This window comes from Ornithorhynchus anatinus, chromosome 10 (genome assembly GCF_004115215.2).
Source record: "Ornithorhynchus anatinus isolate Pmale09 chromosome 10, mOrnAna1.pri.v4, whole genome shotgun sequence".
NCBI lineage: Eukaryota > Metazoa > Chordata > Mammalia > Monotremata > Ornithorhynchidae > Ornithorhynchus > Ornithorhynchus anatinus.
In genome coordinates this window covers 54,683,319-54,700,991 of record NC_041737.1, presented here as the reverse complement: position 1 = coordinate 54,700,991, position 17,673 = coordinate 54,683,319, and the positions used below count along the sequence as shown (strand labels likewise).

The 17,673-nt window shown below is 57.0% G+C and overlaps 1 protein-coding gene across 1 annotated transcript; it reads left to right on the top strand.

Annotated features, from left to right (window-relative positions):
* Nucleotides 1-986: 986 nt before the first annotated feature.
* On the top strand, nucleotides 987-3,392 carry DDN (dendrin). The gene is made up of 2 exons (XM_007657179.2): nucleotides 987-1,225; nucleotides 1,370-3,392. Exons 1-2 carry the CDS (start codon nucleotides 999-1,001, stop codon nucleotides 3,222-3,224), a joined length of 2,082 nt encoding a protein of 693 aa, XP_007655369.2. The 5' UTR covers nucleotides 987-998; the 3' UTR covers nucleotides 3,225-3,392.
* The last annotated feature ends 14,281 nt before the right edge of the window (nucleotides 3,393-17,673 follow it).

Genomic DNA, 17,673 nt, shown 5'->3' with positions numbered 1-17,673 from the left:
CTTCCCTCCCTGCCACTGCCTCTCGGTTGCCATGCCTCGTTGCTAAGCCTTCCTCAGAGTGGTGGGGTTGGCGTGGGCTCCGCTCTGCGCTGGCATTGCCATGGTGAAGGCGGGGGCACCTGGCGCAGGCCTGGGCGAGGGGGGAGCTCAGCCCGTCCCTCCCCCCACACGCCCCAGAAGAAGGGTCTCCGGTCCCCTTGGAGGGGGGTTCTTCCCCGCCTCCCACCCCTTTCCCCTCACCCGCTGCCGGCTCTGGGGGGCGGAGGTGGCCCCCAGGGCCCCGGCCTCCCTCTCCTCGCCCCACCGAGCCGAGAGCCTCGGTCCTGGAGGGTAGCTTGGACGCGGGGAGCCCCCTCCCTCACCGTCTCTGCCGGCTCCTCATCCCCCAGGGTGTCGCTCCGTCGCCGCCAAAAATAGACCCGCGGGCTCCTGTCCTTTCCCCCTCTCTTCCGAAGCTCCGTGGGCCTCCCGCCCGGCCCCGCGGGGGAAACTGAGGCCGGGAGTGGGAAGTGCGAAGCAGGGGCAGAATCGAGGCTTCCGGGAGGGAAGGGGTTAAGAGAGGGCAGCGGAGGAAGTAGGGCGAGGGGCGGGAGGGAGAGTCGGGGGCGCTTCGGCCAGGCTGGGCCCCCCCCCACCCCATCTTCATGTCCCCCCATCTCCCCTTCAAGGCCTCCACGGGGGCTGCCGTGTGCACGGGGGCGGCAGCTCGGTGTCACATGCGCGTACATACCCAGACACGCGCGCGCACAGGCAAGGACCTGCACACACACACACACACACACACACAGACACAGAGAGACACAGACGCACACACTCACAATCACACTCCCACCCCCGGCCATCCCGGCGCACACACGTGCTCCGGCGGCGGTGTGTGTATATATATAGCCTCCGGTCGGCGGGCCGGGCGCTGCGCTGCAGCTGATCCCGGCTCCCGGGACAGGGGGGGTGGGTGGGGGGGTGGGCGAGCCCCGGGGGTGGGGGTGGGGGCGGGCAGGATGCTGGAGGGGCCGCTGTCGTCCCAGGGCCCGGGCAGCCCGTCGGGGGTCCGGGAGGGCGACCCCCGGGGCGCCGAGCCCAGCGGCTGCCTGTGGGTGCAGGAGAAGTCGCGGCTGGTGGTCATCGAGGTGAAGACGGTGTCCTGCCACTTCGGCCGCCGCGGTCCCCCGAGGCCGTCCATGGACCCCCAAGCCGGCCGTCGACCCCGCCGCCCCGCCGACTGCCCGTGAGTGCGGGGGAGGGGCGGGCGGGCCCGGACCTCGGACCCCGAGGCCGTGGACGGGGCCGGGCTGGGGAGCGTGGAGGGGAAGGGGCGAGGGGAGGGTCTCCCGCATCCAACAGCTCAGCCGGGTCCTCCTTGCCGCCCCAGGTTTGGGCCGGGCCCGGGGTCCCCGGAGTCCCCGGCGCCTCGGGCCTGGGGTCCCCGAGTGCTGCAGGAGGCGACCAACCGGGGGACAGGACCCCCGGCCCAGCCGCGACCCCGGGAGCAGGAGAAGCGCAAGGCGGCCTCGCAGGAGCGGGAGGCCAAGGACACCGAGAGGAAGCGGCGCAAGGCCGGGGCCGGGGCCGGCAGCCGAAGCCCCCCGGGGGGTCCCCGCAGCCCCCCGGTCCGCCCCCAGCCCCGCCCCGCGCCCCCCGGACCCGGGCCCGCCCCGCGCTGGCCCCCCTGGCGCCTGGAGCGGCCCCGTCCGTCCGTGCGGACGCCCCGTCCGGCTGTCCAGCCATGGTGGGGGCCGGGCCCGGGCCGGCCGGGGGCCTGGGGCTGGGGGCGGCCGCCGGGGCCTCCCAGCTACGAGGCGCACCTGCTGCTGCGGGGCTCCGCGGGACCCCCGCCCCGCCGCCGCGGGGACCGGCCCCCGCCCTACGTGCCCCCGCCTTCCTACCACGGCCCCCACCGGACCCTGGCCGGACCCTCGGCCGCGGATCCCCCGCGCCCGTCCAACGCCACGGCCCCCGCCTCCCGCCACGGCCCCAAGAAGAAGCTGGATCCCCGCATCTACCGGGACGTGCTGGGGGCCTGGGGCGCCCGTCCGGGGGTCGGCCCGAAGCCCGCCTCCTCGGGGGGACCCGTCGAGGCAGCCCCCGCCCAGCGGGACCGGCCCCCGCCGGCCCGGCCCGGTCCGGCCCCCGGGCCTGAGCCGGACGCCCGCGGAGGAGCCGGGGCGGGGGCCGGTCCTTCGGCCCCTCGCCCCCTCCCTCGAGCCCGGTCCGCCGCCGGCGGGCCCGGGGTCGCCGGAGGGTCCGGGGCCGCCGGAGGGTCCGGTCCCTCCGACCAGGGCAGGGCGGCCCGGCTGCCTCGGGCCTGGGTTCCGGGCCCGGCCGGGCAGCCCCCGCGCTACAGCCAAACGCTGCCGCGGCCCTGGGCCCCGGGGGGGACGGGGGGCGCCGGCGGGACCCCCGAGCCGCTGCCCCGCGGGAGGGAGCCCCGCCGCCCGCACACCCTGCCCCGCGCCCGGGGCCGCCCCCGCGGACCCGACGGGGTCTTCGTCATCGACGCCACGTGCGTGGTGATCCGGGCCCAGTACATCCCGCCGCCCCGCGCCCGCCGCATCCCCCCGCCCCGGGACCACCGCGTCCCCCCGCCCGACCCCCAGCCCCACCTCCCGCCCGCGCCCCGCGACGGGGGCCCGGTGCCCCCCGTACCCCCGGCCCGACGGCCGCCCCGCACGGAGGAGGCCGAGGCGGGACCGGCCTTCCCGTCCCCTTGCCAGAAGCTGCTGCAGAGCGGCCCGCTGACGCACCAAGCCGGAGGGGGCTGCCCCGCGGAGCCGGGGGGCTGCCCGGAGGAGGCGGCGCCGGGGGAGCGCGCCGCCCGCATCCCGGGGGCCGTCGCTCCCGGCTGGAGCCCCGCCGGCCCCGGCCGGGCGGCTTTAGGCGGGGCGGGGGCCGTGCTGCTGGGGCGGCGGCTCGCGGGGCCCGGCCCTTACGGCGGGGCCCTGCGGGAGGCCGTGTCCCGCATCCGCCGCCACACCGCCCCGGACTCGGACTCGGACGAGGGCCCCGAGCGGGCGGCCCCGGGCGGCTCCTCGGACGGCAGCGACACGGAGCCCGCCGGGCCCCGAGCCGGAGCCTCCGGAGGAACCGGGGAGACCGAGGCCCGGGGCGGCCAGGAGCTGGGCCGTCGCAGCCGCCAGGTCCTCCGCGGGCTCAGCCGGACCGAGGAGGACTTCTTAGGGCCTGCAGCCGCCGGACCGGCCCCGGAGGGACAAGGGAAGCCACACTGAGGGGGGCTGGGGGGTCCTCGCTCCGCCCCCCATCCTCTCCATCCTCTCATCCTCCTCCTCGTCCCTTCCCTCCTGAACCCCTCCCACCCCGTCCCATCCCCGGACAGGCCCAGCCTTTCTCTCCCTTCCCAAAGAAACAAGATGGGCAAACAGCCGCCTGTCCTTTCATTATCATTGTTATTATTTGAATTCCTTTTGGAGGTGGGAGGCGAGGCGATAAATTCATCCATCCAATCCAGGCAGGAGACCCGGAGGAGGAGGCTTGAAGGTTGAAAAGTGGAGGAGCTTGAATGGGATCCAAATGGGGAGGCGGGGGTTGCTCCAGCTGGAGAGGAAGGAGCTGGAGGGAGGAGACAGCAGTGAGAGGCGGGGATTTGAGGTAAATTGGAGGGGAGGGAGAGAGGGTACAGTACTCGGGGAAGGCCGCCCACCTAAGGCCGAGCATGGAGGAGGGTAGGCAATTCTTAACGTGGCCTAGGGGAAAGATCAAGGGCCTGGATTCTAATCCTGAATCCACCATTTGTCCGCTGTGACCCCGGGTAAATCACTTCTCTGTGCCTCAGTTACCTCATGTGCAAAATGGGGATTAAGACTGTGAGCCCAGTGTGGGACAGAGACTGTTTCCGACCCGATTACGTTGTATCTACCCCGGCGCTTAGAGCAGTGCCTAGCACGTAATAAAGGTTTAACAAATACCATAAATAAATTATTAGCGGCCCAGTGTAGCGCCCAGTGCTAGGCGTCCTGGGGCCCTTTGCGAAGAAGTAGGGAGTTAGGGGTGAGATCCTATCTGCCCTCAAGGGCGGACGTACACCGGATACGAGAAGAGTAAAATCGCCAAACGCTGGCGAAAACCCATCGCTTCCAAAGAAATAGAGAAGTAAGATTGGTGGGGTGACAGGGTGCCAAGACCCGTGTAATCGGGGAAGACCTCCTTGAAGAGGCTCAGCATTGAGGGTGGGGGGCATTGGAGACCTAGAAGCGAGGGACGGGGAAAGGCCATAAGAGAAGGAGGAAAGAGATAAGGTTGGGGTTAGAGAGATGTTCAGAGGGCTTAGGGTCAGAAGGGGGGGAGCTGTGGACCGGAAAGTGGAAAGGGAGTAATGTCGGGGACTCAACTGGAAAGAGGAAGAGAGGCGGAGAGAAAGTACGTGTTATTCAAGCTCGGGGGCCGGGGAGGGAGGGGGTCAGACCACAGACACTGAGAAGGGGCCAGGGGAGGACTAGAGGGGAGCGAGGCAGACTCAGAGAAAGATTTTCAGGCGAAGGAGGGCTGGATCGGGAGATGCGGCAGAAGCCCTAACTGGGGAAGGGGCAAGGGAGAGGGTGGGGAGAGATTGGCGGTTTGGAAAGGGTGGGCACGGTGATTTGGGAGAACAGAGAAGATGAAGTAGCAGAAAATTGGAAAGTAGGGGTTCAGCACAGGAGATGCAAGAGAGAAGGAGCCTGGAGAGCGCGTAGTATGGGCTGGACCCTCTGCCCGGGAGTCGAATTAGGACCCTGGTGTCCAGGCTCCGAAAAAGAACCACCCCGCCACCGTCCGAGCCTCCCAGGTGTTGCTGAGCGGCTGCCGCGCCCCCCATTCCTCCCCCACATACCGGTCTGCAGGTCCCGACACCCTCTCTTCCCATTCCCGGCTCCTCCGAGCTCCCTTGGGGTCCGCCAGGGTTCCTCGTGGAGCTGAAGCCGCGGGAAAAACAACAACAACAACAAACCAACCAAAAGCTAAAGATCAGAGAGGTCGGGTGCGCTTCCCCCGTGTGGCCACAGGAGGGCGCGCCCGGACCGTGCATGTCAGTGGTGATGAGCCGAGCTGAAGTCCGGCAACCTCCGGCCTGAACTGACCCGGCCCGAGCTGTCCAGTCCCCAACTCTCCCTGTCCAAGCTATCCTGGCCCCAGCCGTCCAGACCCAAATCTTCCCGGCCCAAGCTGTCCCCATCCGTGATGTCCCAGCCCAAGCTGTCCCTATCCGAGGTGTCCCAGCCCGAACCATTCCGGTCCGAGCAAGTCCCGGCCCATCAGCTCCTCTCTCTTCTCCTCTCTCTTCTTCCCAATCTGGCGGGGTCAGTGACATCCCCGGATCGGGGCACCTGGATTCCTGCTCCTCCTTTGACCCCCGTGTTGTCCTTTAAGGATAGGTGGGAAGGGTCGGTGCCCCTACGCTTTTCCTGGCGAGGAGTGGAGGGGGGGAAGGAGAGATTGACCGGAGACTGACCTATGATCCCTCCGGGTATTGTACTTGTCAATCTGGGCTCTGGCGGGGTCGGGCCACTTCTTGGGGGAATCAGAAAACAGAGGGGAGGGGGAGCCGAGGGGGGCTCCTGTGAAAGGCTTCAGCCCTAATGCCCTAACACCCACTTCCTGTCCTTTTTTAAAAAATAGTATTTGTTAAGCTCTTACTATGTGTCAGGTACTGTTCTAAGCTCTGAAGTAGATACAAGGTAATCAGGTTGAACACAGTCCATGTCCCGCATGGGGCTCATGGTCTTAAACCCCATTTTACAGATGAGGTCACTGAGGCCCAAAGAAGTTACGTGACTTGCCCAAGGTCACACAACAGACAAGTGGCAGGTCCAGGAATAGAACTCAGGCCCTTCTGACTCCCAAGTCTGTGCTTTCTCCACAAGGCCACACTGTTTCACTGTCCTCTCCCCACAGAGCCCACCAGCCCCTGCCCTTCTCCGCACAAAACCCCTGGTCCCTGCCCTTAATAATAATAATAATAACTGTAGTATTTTTTAAGTTCTTACTGTGTGCTTGGCAGGTTAATTTACTAAACTCTGAGGTAGATTCAACGTAACTGAGTTGGACTCAGTCTCTGTCCCACATAGGGCTCCCAGTCTTATTCCCCATTTTACAGATGAGGCGACTGAGGCCCAGAGAAGTTACATGACGTGCCCAAGGTCACACAACAGGCAAGTGGCAGACTCAGGAATAGAACCCAGGTCCTTCTGACTCCCAAGCCTGTGCTCTCTCTAAAAGGCCACGCTGCTTCACTGTCCTCTCCCCACAGCGCCCCTGAGCCCGGCTCCTCTCCCTCAATGCCCCCGGCCCCTTCCCCCTCCCCACATTACCCCTCTCACCCAGCCTCTTTTTTTGGGGGGGGGTCCTCTTCCACTTTCCCCAGGACCCTCAACCCCTGCCTCTCTCCCTCCCGCCCCTGACACCCTGGGCCCACAGGCACCCAGCCGGTGCTTCCCTCTGCTCCCAGCTCAGCTGGCCTCCGTCCAGATGAACTCTCCCTGCTCTGCTGCCCGGCGTCCCCCAAGGTCACCCCGCTGCCCTCCACGCCCCCCCATTCCGGGCAGCGGGGCTGACTCAGCGCAGGTAAATATAGCATCCGTGGCGGGGGCTCCACCCCTGCCCCCCAGGCCCAGCCGACTCCGCCCCCGTCTCCCCTCGCGGCCCAACCGGCCCCGCCCCCGGTCCTTCCCCCCGTCGCCCCCGCCCCAAACCGCTTGTGGTTTTGGGCTCAAATTATCGCCGCGTCCCTCGCCCCGCCCCGCGCCGGCCGGGGGCCCCCGGGAGCCGGAGCCGACGGGGGCTGGGGGCGGGGGGCGCCGGGGTCCGCAGGGGCGTCGAGGGTCGGGACCCGCCGGGGAGCCTGGGGGGCGCCTCCGAGGGCCGCCTCGCTCCGGCGGAGGGAACGGGGCTTTGCCTAGGAGCGGTCAAAGGGCAACGAGGCCATGCCCCAGCCGCCCGGACCCCAAGAGGGTGAGACTAATAATGATGGTATTTGTGAAGCGCTTACTATGTGCCAAGCACTTTACTAAGCGCTGGGGTAGATGATGACAAACTAATCGGGTTGGATGCAGTCCCCATCCCAATTGAGAAGCGGCGTGGCTCAGTGAAAAGGGCCCGGGTTTGGGAGTCAGAGGTCATGGGCTCGAATCCCGGCTCTGCCACTTGTCAGCTGTGTGAGAGTGGGCAAGTCACTTCACTTCTTTGTGCCTCAGTTCCCTCATCTGTAAAATGGGGATTAACTGTGAGCCTCACGTGGGACAACCTGATTACTCTGTATCTACCCCAGTGCTTAGAACAGTGCTCTGCACATAGTAAGCGCTTAACAAATACCAACATTATTATGTAGGGCTCACGGTCTTCATCCCCATTTTACAGATGAGGTAACTGAGGCCCAGAGAAGTGAAGTTCATTTATTCAATCGTACTTATTGAGTGCTTACTGTGTGCAGAGCACTATGCTAAGCACTTGGAATGTGCAATTCGACAACAGATAGAGACAATCCCTGCCCAACAACGGGCTCAGAGTCGGGAACGGGGGACTCTAACTTGCCCAAGGTCACACAGCAGACAAGTGGCAAAACTGGGATTAGAACCGGTGATCTTCTGATTCCAGGGCCCTTGCTCTATCCACTACACCATGCTGCTTCTACAGGAGAAGCGTCCAGCAGGATTTCAAGTGAGTGCCTTGGGCCATCACTGGACCACCACTAGGGCCACTAGGGCTCTTCTGGGCAGAGCAGGGGAGGCAGGCACCAGAATCCCAGATGGGGGCACCCAGAAGCTATTGTTCCTCCTCATCCTCGTGACTCTTGCACCAGGGTCTGGTTCTAGGGAATAATAATAATATTTGTGGTATTTGTTAAGTGCTTACTATGTGCCAAGCACTGCTCTAAGCACTGGGGTAGTTACAAGTTAATCAGGTCAGACACAGTCCCTGTCCCACCTGGGGCTCAAGGTCTCAATCCCCATTTTAGAGATGAGGTAACTGAGGCACAGGAAAGTGAAATGACTTGCCCAAAGTCACACAGCATACAAATGGCGAAGCTAGGATTTGAACTCAGGTCCTTCTGACTCCCAGGCTCGTGTTCTATCATTCATTCATTCAATAATATTTATCAAGAGCTTACTGTGTGCAGAGCACTGTATTAAATGCTTGGGAGAGTGCAATAGAAAAATAAACAGACATATTCCCTGCCCACAGTGAGTTTGCAGTCTAGAGGGGGAGACCGATATTAATATAAGTAAGTAAATGACATATATGTACATAAGTGCTGTGGGGCTGGGAAGGGGGATGAAAAAAGGGAGCAAGTCAGGGTGATGCAGAAGGGAGAGGGGGCCTTAGAGAGAGGAAAGGGGAAAGGGAAGAGAGAGGAAAGGGGGACTTAGGGAAGTCCTCTTGGAGGAGATGTGCCTTCATTAAGGCTTTGAAGAGGGGGAGAGTCATTGTTCCATATGAGGAGGGAAGGCGTTCCAGGACAGAGGCAGGACATGAGCAAGAGGAGGTGGCGGTGGCGAGATAGACGAGATGGAGGTACACTGAGAAGCTTGGCATTAGAGGCAAGAAGTGCATGGACTAGGTTGTAGTAGGAGAGTAGCAAGGTGAAGTAGGAGGGGGTAAGGTGATTGGCCAGAGACCAGAGGCTTAGAAGAATGAGAGAGCAAGAGAGAAGCCATGGACCCTAGGGAGAAGGGAGTTGTGAGGGACAGTTTCCTGCCAAGAAAACAATTTCCAAGTCCAGGGGCCCCATGGGAAGTCTTCCAGGAGGGCAGGAGTCAGGACACATGGCCTGGAGGGCTGGAGCCTGGAGGCAGTTTTTGTGAGAGGACCAGTGGTCTAGAGGTTAGGACTTCTGGAGTTTATTAATAATTAATTGTGGTATTTGTTAGGCATTTACTTAAAAAATCAGCATGGCCTAGTGAAAAGAACATGGACCTGGGAGTCAGAGGACCTGAGTACTAATCCTGGCTCTAATACTTGTCTGCTGTGTGACCTTGGGCAAGTCACTTCACTTCTCCTTGCCTCATTTACCTCATCTGTAAAATGGGTATTGAATACCCATTCTCCCGCCTCCTTAAACTGTGAGCCCTACATACACATGGGGGTCTGTATTTAACCTGATTAATTTGAATCTTCCCCTGCGCTTAGAACACATAGTAAGTGCTTAAGTAATACCACCATCCTCACTTACTATGTGCTAAACCCTGAACTAGAGTAGATATAAGATCATCAGGCCAGACGCAGCCCCTGTCCCACTTGAGGCTTCACTCTCTAAATAGGAGAGAGAAGAAGTATTTAATCCCCATTTCACAGCTGAGAAAACCAAGACACAACCAAGAGGTTGTGACTTAGCCCCCCACCTCCATTCCCTCTGGCTTCTGGGGGCTGGGGTAGGAGACCAGGGCATGGTATTCCTTGGGATTCTGGAGGCAGAAATCTGGTGGGAAACTGGAGGCCCTACAGAGAGGTATTGATGCCTGTTTACTTGTTTTGATGCCTGTCTCCCCCCTTCTAGACTGTGAGCCTGTTGTGGACAGAGATTGTCTCTGTTGCTGAATTGTTTTTTCCAAGCACTTAGTACAGTGCTCTGCACAAAGTAAGCACTCAATAAATATGACTGAAGGGAGAGGTGTGAGTTGAGTGAGGAGTTCTCTATGGGTTTGGCTGGGCCAGTGACCTCTCATTCTGTGGGGAGGAGGGGACAGGGAAGACTTTCCAACTTCAGTAGACTAGGGTTCGAGTCGGGGGGGCCTGGGGAGTATTCGAGCCTGAAGGGGATGCTGAGAGGGATAATTTGCAATGGGGTATGTGTGGGCTTGTGGGGGTTTCCTGAGTGCTGGCAGATGGCAGGGGGTAGGGGTGGGGCTGAGTGGAGTCACAGCTAGGTTGGGTTTGAGAATGTGGCATCCTCTTTCCATTGGATGGGAAGAAGCAGAGAAATTGGGAATGGGAATGGGGGAATGGTAGGGAGAGTCAGGCCATCACTCAATGGTATTTATTGAGCACTTACTGTGTGCAGAGCACTGTACTAAGTGCTCGGGAGGGTACAGTACAACACTATAACAGGCATATTCCCTGCCCACAATGAGATTATAGTCTAGAGAGAGAAAGAGACATTAATATAAATAAATTAATTGCAGGTATGGAAATAAGTATTCTGGGATGGAATGGGAGATGAATAAAGGAAGCAAGTCAGGGCGATGCAGAGGAAAAGGAAAAGAGGGGTTAGTCAGGGAAGGCCTCTTGGAGGAGATGCACCTTCAATAGGGCTTTGAAATGGGGGAAAGTAATTATCTGTTGGATATGAGCAGGGAGGGCATTCCAGGCCAGAAGCAGGATGTGGGTGAGAGGTTGACGGTGAGATAGACGAGATTGAGGTACGGTGAGAAGGTTGGCATTAGAGGAGCGAAGTGTGAGGTGAGGAAGGGGAGTGTAGTCTCAGAGAGGGGGTGGGTCCCGGAGTGAACATACGTGCACGTGGGTGTGCCTGGGAGTGAGTACGTGCAGCAGGGAGATCCATGAGTCTGGACACACGACTCTATAGGTGGAGCATATGGGCCCATGTGGAAACCTTGTGAAGAACAAGAGCCTCCACCCTGCAAAGTGCTAACTCTCTCCTGTGGCCCTCTGTCAACTCAGTGCAGCAGATTTAAAACAAAACCAGCAAAGTAATCAATGGTATTTAATAATCAATGGTATTGATTGATAGAATAAGTGAAGGACTTCTCCCCAGCACAGGGAATCCATTCCTGGAGGAAGCTTTGCAGCTGGATCAAGTGGAAGCAGCATGGACTAGTGGTTAGAGCACGGGCCTGGGAGTCAGAAGGACCTGGGTTCTAATCCTGACTTTGCCACTTGTCTGCTGTGTGATTTTGTGCAAGTGACTTCACTTCTCTGGACCTCAGTGACCTCATCTGTAAAACGGGGATTAAGACTGTGAGCCCCATGTGGGACATAGACTATGTCGAACCTGATAACCTTGTATCTACCTCAGTAATAATTATGGTATTTGTTAAGTGTTTATGATGCCAGGCACTGTACTAAGCAGTGAGGTAAATACAAGATAATTGCATTGGACACACCCTGTCCCACATGGGGCTCACAGTCTTAATCCCCATTTTACAGACGAGGTCACTGAGGCCCAGAGAAGTGAAGTCACTTACCCATGGTCACACACCGTGTGACCAGACCAATGGAGCTGGAATTAGAACCTAGGTCCTCCCAACCCCCAGACCTGCGCTTCATCTATTAAGACATGCCGCTTCCCTGGTAACCACCTAGGCACACACACACACCAACACACACACGCACACACACTCATACACACACACACTTGCATCTTTGAGATCCCCAGGGTTGGGGGGACATCCTGGGGAGACACTTGATTAGGACTCTGTCACCATGCCATGGCGCTTCTATCAATCAATCAGTGGGATCAATCTGGTTGTGGAGGGGGAGACAGACTTGAAAATAAATTATTGATAGGGGGAGCAGCAGGGTATAAGGAACTGGGTCCTGCCCTGAGGGGACAGGCAGAGGAGGAGGCAGGACAGACAAAAAGACAATCCTGCCCATACAGAGACACAGGTCCCGTGATCTCAGCAGCCAGTTAAAGGGGAGGCAAAGGGACAGCTGTTGGAGGGGAGGGGAACCCTCCCCCCCCAACAGGGTGGGCTATTGGGGTTCTACCCCCCTCACCCTCCTGCTAGTGTGAGCACCCTCTGGCCCCTGACAGGTGTCCTCCTCTCCCTGCCATTCATTCAGCTGTCCTCTTTCAAAGCACTTAGTACAGTGCTTAGCACACATTGTGTTCAGTGAATACCATTAAGGGATGAATTGGCACTGATTTACATTGCTTAATTAATCACTAGCATTTTGTACTGCATCATCTTTACACTTGGATCTGTACCCTCTGGGCACTTTATATTCACCCCACCTTCAGTCCCCTAGCACTTATATCCATATCCAGGATTTATTTTTAAAGCACTCAACCACCTTGCCCCTCACCCCCACCTCTCCTTGCTGTTATCCTACAACGACCCAGCCTACATACGTTGCTTCTCTAATGCCAGCCTGCTCACTGTACCTCGATCTCGTCTCTTTCACCTTTGACCTCTCACCCATGTCCTGCCTCTGGCTTGGAACGTCCTCCTTTTTTATATCGGACAGTTGATGAATTTTGCCCCCTCAAAGCCATATTGAAAGCTCATCTCCTCCAAAAGTCCTTCCCTGATTAAGCCCTCTTTTCCTCTTCTCCCTCTCCCTTCTGTGTCACCTTGATTTGCTCCCTTTATTCATCTCCCCCTCCCAGCCCCACAGCACTTATGTACATATCTGTCATTTATTTATTTCTGTGACTCTCTGTCTCCCCCTCTAGACTGTAAACTCAATGTGGGCAGGGATTGTGTCAGTTATATTGTTATACTCTTCTCCTCAATAGCTTAGTACAATGTTCCTCAGAGAACCCTCAATAAATATGATTATATTAATGTCTGTTTCCCCCTCTAATAATAAAAATAATTATGGTATTTGTTAAGTGCTTACTGTTTGACAGTCACTGTACTAAGTACTTGGGCACTGTACTAAGCACTGAGGCACTATACTGTAGACTCTAGACTGTACCCTCTAGACTGTAAGCTCCTTGTGGGCAGGGAACATATCTACCAACACTGTCTATGAGAAGCAGTGTGGCCTAGTCGATAGAACATGGGCCTGAGAGTCAGAAGGACCTAGGTTCTAGTCCCGGATTTGCCACTTGCCTGCTGTGTGACCTTGGGCAAGTCACTTAACTTCTTTGGGCCTCAGTTACCTCCTCTGTAAAATGGGGACTAAGACTATGAGACTAATGTAGGACAGGAACTGTGTCCAACCTGACTACCTTGTAACCACCCTAGTTCTTAGAAGAGTACCTGACAGATAGTAAGTGCATAACAAATACCATAAAAAACTCTATTGCATTGTACTCTCCCAAGTGCTTAGTACAGTGCTGTACAAACAATAAGTGCTCAATAAATACCATTGATTGATGGATTAATATTTATTGACTGCTTGCTCCAGGCACCTCTGGGGTGGGGGGTGGGGGGTGTTCTCTGCTCCTGGGCTCCAAGATGGGGCTTTTTGGGGAGACAATGTAATAATAATAATAACCATTATTATTATTATTACATGTTTACTATGTGCCAAGCACAGTATTAAGCACTGGGGGAGATACAAGATAATCAGGTTGGTCAGAGTCCCTGTCCCACATGGGGCTCACAGTCTAGGTAGAAGGGGGGAAAAGAGTGTAAGCTCCTTGTGGATAAGGTTGGTGTCCACCATCTCAGTTGTATTGCACTTTCCTTAGCACTTAGTAAAGTGCTCTTTAACATAGTAAAGGCTTAATAAATTCTATTGATTGATTGATTCTCACATAATCCCTATCCTAAAAAAACCCTCTCTTGACCCCTCAGGGCTCTTGACCCCTCAGGGCTCCCTCCAGTTATCACCTCATCTCCCTCCTATCATTCCTCTCCAAACTCCTCGAGCCAGCAAGTTGCCTACACCCGCTGTCTCAAATTCCTCTCCTGTCTCCTTGACCCCCTCCAATCTGGCTTCCACCACCTTCACTCCACAGAAACCACCTTCTCAGAGGTCACCAATGATCGCCTTCTTGCCAAATCCAACGACTTTTGCTCCATCCTAGTCCTCCTCCACCTCTAGGCTGCCTTCGACACTGTCGACCACCCCCTTTTCCTGGAAACATTACCCAATTTAGGCTTCACTGACACTGTCCTCTCCCGGTTCTTCTCCTATCTCTCTGACCACTAATTTACAGCCTCTTTCGTGGGCTCCTCCTCTGCCTCCCATCTTCTAACTATAGGAGCCCCTCAGGGCTCAATTCTGGGTCCCCTTCTATTCTCCATCTATAACTACTCCTTCGGAGAGCTCATTCGCTCCCACTCCAACTACCATCTCTCTGCAGGTGACTCCCAAATCTACCTCTCCAGCCCTGTTCTCTCCTTCCTTTTTCCCGGATGTCCCACCAACAACTCAAACTTAACATGTCCAAATTGGAACTCTTCATCTTCCCACCCAAACCTTGCTCACTCCTTGACTTTCCATTGCTCACTCCTTGACTTTCCCATCCTCCCTATCTCACAAGCCTGTAACTTTGGCATTATCTTTGACTCGTCTATCATTCCAACCACATGTTAAATCTGTCACTGAATCCTGTTGGTTCTACCTTCACAACATTGCTAAAATCCACCCTGTCCATCCAAACTGCTACTACACTGATCCAACCACTTATCCTATTCTGACTCAACAACTGCATCAGCCTCCCCTGCCTCCTACCTCTCCCCACTCCAGTCCTTACTTCGTTTGGCTGTCTGGATCATTTATTTAAAAAACTGCTCAGAAGCAGCCTGGCCTAGTGGATGGAGAGCATGGTCCTGGGAGTCAGAAGGATGTGGGTTCTAATCCTGGCTCTGCCACTTGTCTCCTGTGTGATCTTGGGCAAGTCACTTCACTTCTCTGGGCCTCAGTTACTTCATCTGTAAAATGGGGATTAAGACTGCGAGCCCCATATGGGACAGGGACTGATCTAACCTGATTACCTTGTATTTTTTAAATTTATATTTATGTTTATGGTATTTGTTAAGCCCTTACTATGTACCAGGCTACCCCAGTGCTTAGAACAGTGCTTGGCACACATTAAGCGTTTAACAAATACCATTGTTGTTATTATTATCATCAATAATAGTAATAAAAAGGTTCAGGTCCAGTCTCCCCATTCCTCAGGAACCTACAGTGGTTTCCATTAACCTCCACTTCAAACAAAAACTCCTTACCATAGGCTTTAAACTACTTAATCCCCTTGCCCCCCCCCCCCCCACCTTACCTGGCCAATTTCCAACTACAACCTAGCCCACACACTTTGCTTCTCCAACACCATCCTACTCACTGTACGTAGAACCCATCTCTCTCACCACCGACCCCTTGTCTATATCCCCTCTGTGGCCTCCAACTTCCTCCCACTTCATGCACAAAAGACTACCACACTCTTCATCCTCTAAGTCTTGTTAAGCTCCTCTCTCCTTCAAGGGGCCTTCTCTGACTAAGCCCTCATTTCACTTCCACCCTCTCCCTTCTGCAATGCTTATGCATTTGAATCTGTACCCTTTAAGCATTTGATGTGCACCCCATCCCAGCCCCACAACTCTTGTGTACTTAATCCATAATTTATTTTGTCTGTCTCCCCCTCTAAACTGTGAGCTCCTGGTGGGCAGAGATCGTGCCTACCAACTCTGTAGCATCATACTCTCTCAAACGCTTAGTATGATGCTCTGCACAAAGTAAGCGCTCAGTGAATACCATTAATTGATTGGTTGAGGTATTGAATCCTCATTTTAAAGATGAGGAAATGGAGTCAGTCAATTGTATTTATGAAGCACCACAGCACCATACTAAGCACTTGGGAGAGTACAGTATAACAATCATCAGATACATTCCCTGCCCACCGTGAGCTTACAGTCTAGAGTCAGGGGTAGGCATTAATATAAACCACAGACATATACATAAGTGCTGTGGGGCTGAGAGGAAGATAAATAAAGGAAGTAAGTCAGGGCAATGCAGAAGAGAGTGGGAGAGGAGGAAAGGGGGATTTAGTCAGGGAAGGCCTCTTGAAGGAGATGCACCTTCAATAAGACTTGAAATGAGGGGAGGGTAGTTGTCGGTTAAGAGGAGGTAGAGCATTCCAGGTCAGAGGCAGGATGTAGGCCAAGGGTCGGCGGCAAGGAAGATGAGATTGAGGTGCAGTGAGAAAGTTAGAAAGTGAGAAAGGGGAGCCAAGTGTGTGGGTTGGGCTGTAGTGGGAGAATAGCGAGGTGAGGTAGGAGAGGGCAAGATGATTGAGTGCTTTAAAGTGAGTGAGGAGTTTCTGATGCAGAGGGGGATGGACAACCACTAGAGGATCCTGAGAAGTGGGGAAACGGCCTGAATGTTTCTGTAGAAAAATGATCTGGGCAGCAGTCTGAAGTATGGACTGGAGTGGGGAGAGACAGAAGGCTGGGAAGTCAGCCAGGAGGTTGATCCAGTAATCAAGGCGGGATAGGATAAATGACTGGATTAATGTGGTAGCAGTTTGGAAGAGAAGGTGAGTTGCTTGCCCAAGGTCACCAAGTAGACAAGTAGTGGTCTGAGATTAAAACCCAGGTCCTCTGACTCCTAGTCCCGTGACGATGGGGTAGTGGAGGGGGAGAGGGAGGGCAGTGTCCATTCTTTGTGACCACTCTCAACTCTGGGGCAGGATTGAGGCCATGAGCACTGGGCTTCTATGGCTTCTGCTTGAAGCTGGGTCTACAGCTGTCCCGCTGCTTACACACACACGCACACACACAGGGGTGAGGCCTACAAGGGGGTTCCACACAGTTGTGGTCAGTGAATGAGATTGTGTGTGGGTGTGAGTATGCACCGGTGTGTGGCCTCCAAGTGTGTGCCTATGGGAGGAGAGTGAGCATACCAGGGGTGGTTGCGTTCCAGTTGTGTTCACAAGGCAGGGTGAATCCACGTGTGCACACATGTGAAGTCAGCAAGGTGCACAAGTGGGGATGAGATGTCTGGGAGCGTGAACCCACGTGTGGCCTCATGGAGGGTGCACATACCAGCCTGTCGTGTGGGTGTGATGGTCTCGAGTGATCACCACCTTCTTCAGGTTCCCAGTTCCTTCTCTCCTTCAGCCTGTCCCGTGTCAGACCCAGGGAGGCCCAGTGGGACCCCGAAGAGACGCACTAACCAGAGGGAAGGGGAGCCATGGCCTAACGATGTGGACACCCATGCTTCTCAGTGGCCTCCGTGGCCTGCCCGGCCTGGTCTCCAGGCCACAGAGTCTGGCCTTCTCTTGGCCCTGGGAGATGGCCATGGGCTCCGGCTGGCACCCTCCAACCCAGACAACCCTGCCAACCCCACCAACCCCTTCTCCTTCCTCCCCGGGCGACGGGACCTCCCCACCGGCCCTCCGGTGGCCGACGGGAGCCGGATGTGCCGGGTGACCTGACCCGTTCTCCCATGATGCTCTGGGCCCGTGGCGGGTTGGGGGGGCGGTGGGAGCGCCCGACTCGAAGTCGGGGGAGAGAATGCCCCATTGTCGACGGGGCCCCGAGTCACAGATAATTACCTCAATTAGTGACAATGGGACAGTAATAAATACAGGCTTAGTGTCTCCTATCCCACCAGGGCTCCTCAGATTAATCCCGCCGCGCCGGCCTGGCCTGAAAGGCGTGATGGACAACTCATTAAACTCCCCAAATGCCACACAACCTAGGCGTGAAGGGCCGTGTTAGCCCCCCGCGGCCACCAGCTTTGTCCCGATTGTGTGTCTGAGCCGCCGGGGGGCTGAGCGTCCACCGTGCAGCCAGGAGGTGAGTGGGGCTCCCCCAGGCCACGCCCGGCGCGGGGGGGATTAGACCCGCAGTCTAACCGTGGTTGCCCCAGCGCCCCGGCCCCGCCGGCCTGGAATGTCCCCCCGGGGGAGCAGGAGAAGCGGAGGGGCGGGGCCGACAAGGTGGGGTAAGGGGGAGTTAATTAGAAGGCGGCCAGAGCGAGGGGGCCGGGATGGGGGGTGGGGTGGGCACCCGGGATGGCCTGATTGCTTCCGAGGATTAGGGGGATGGGGTCCCCAAAAAGACCTCTCTCCCTCCCCAGGAGGGCCCGGGGACCCCAAGTCGCCTT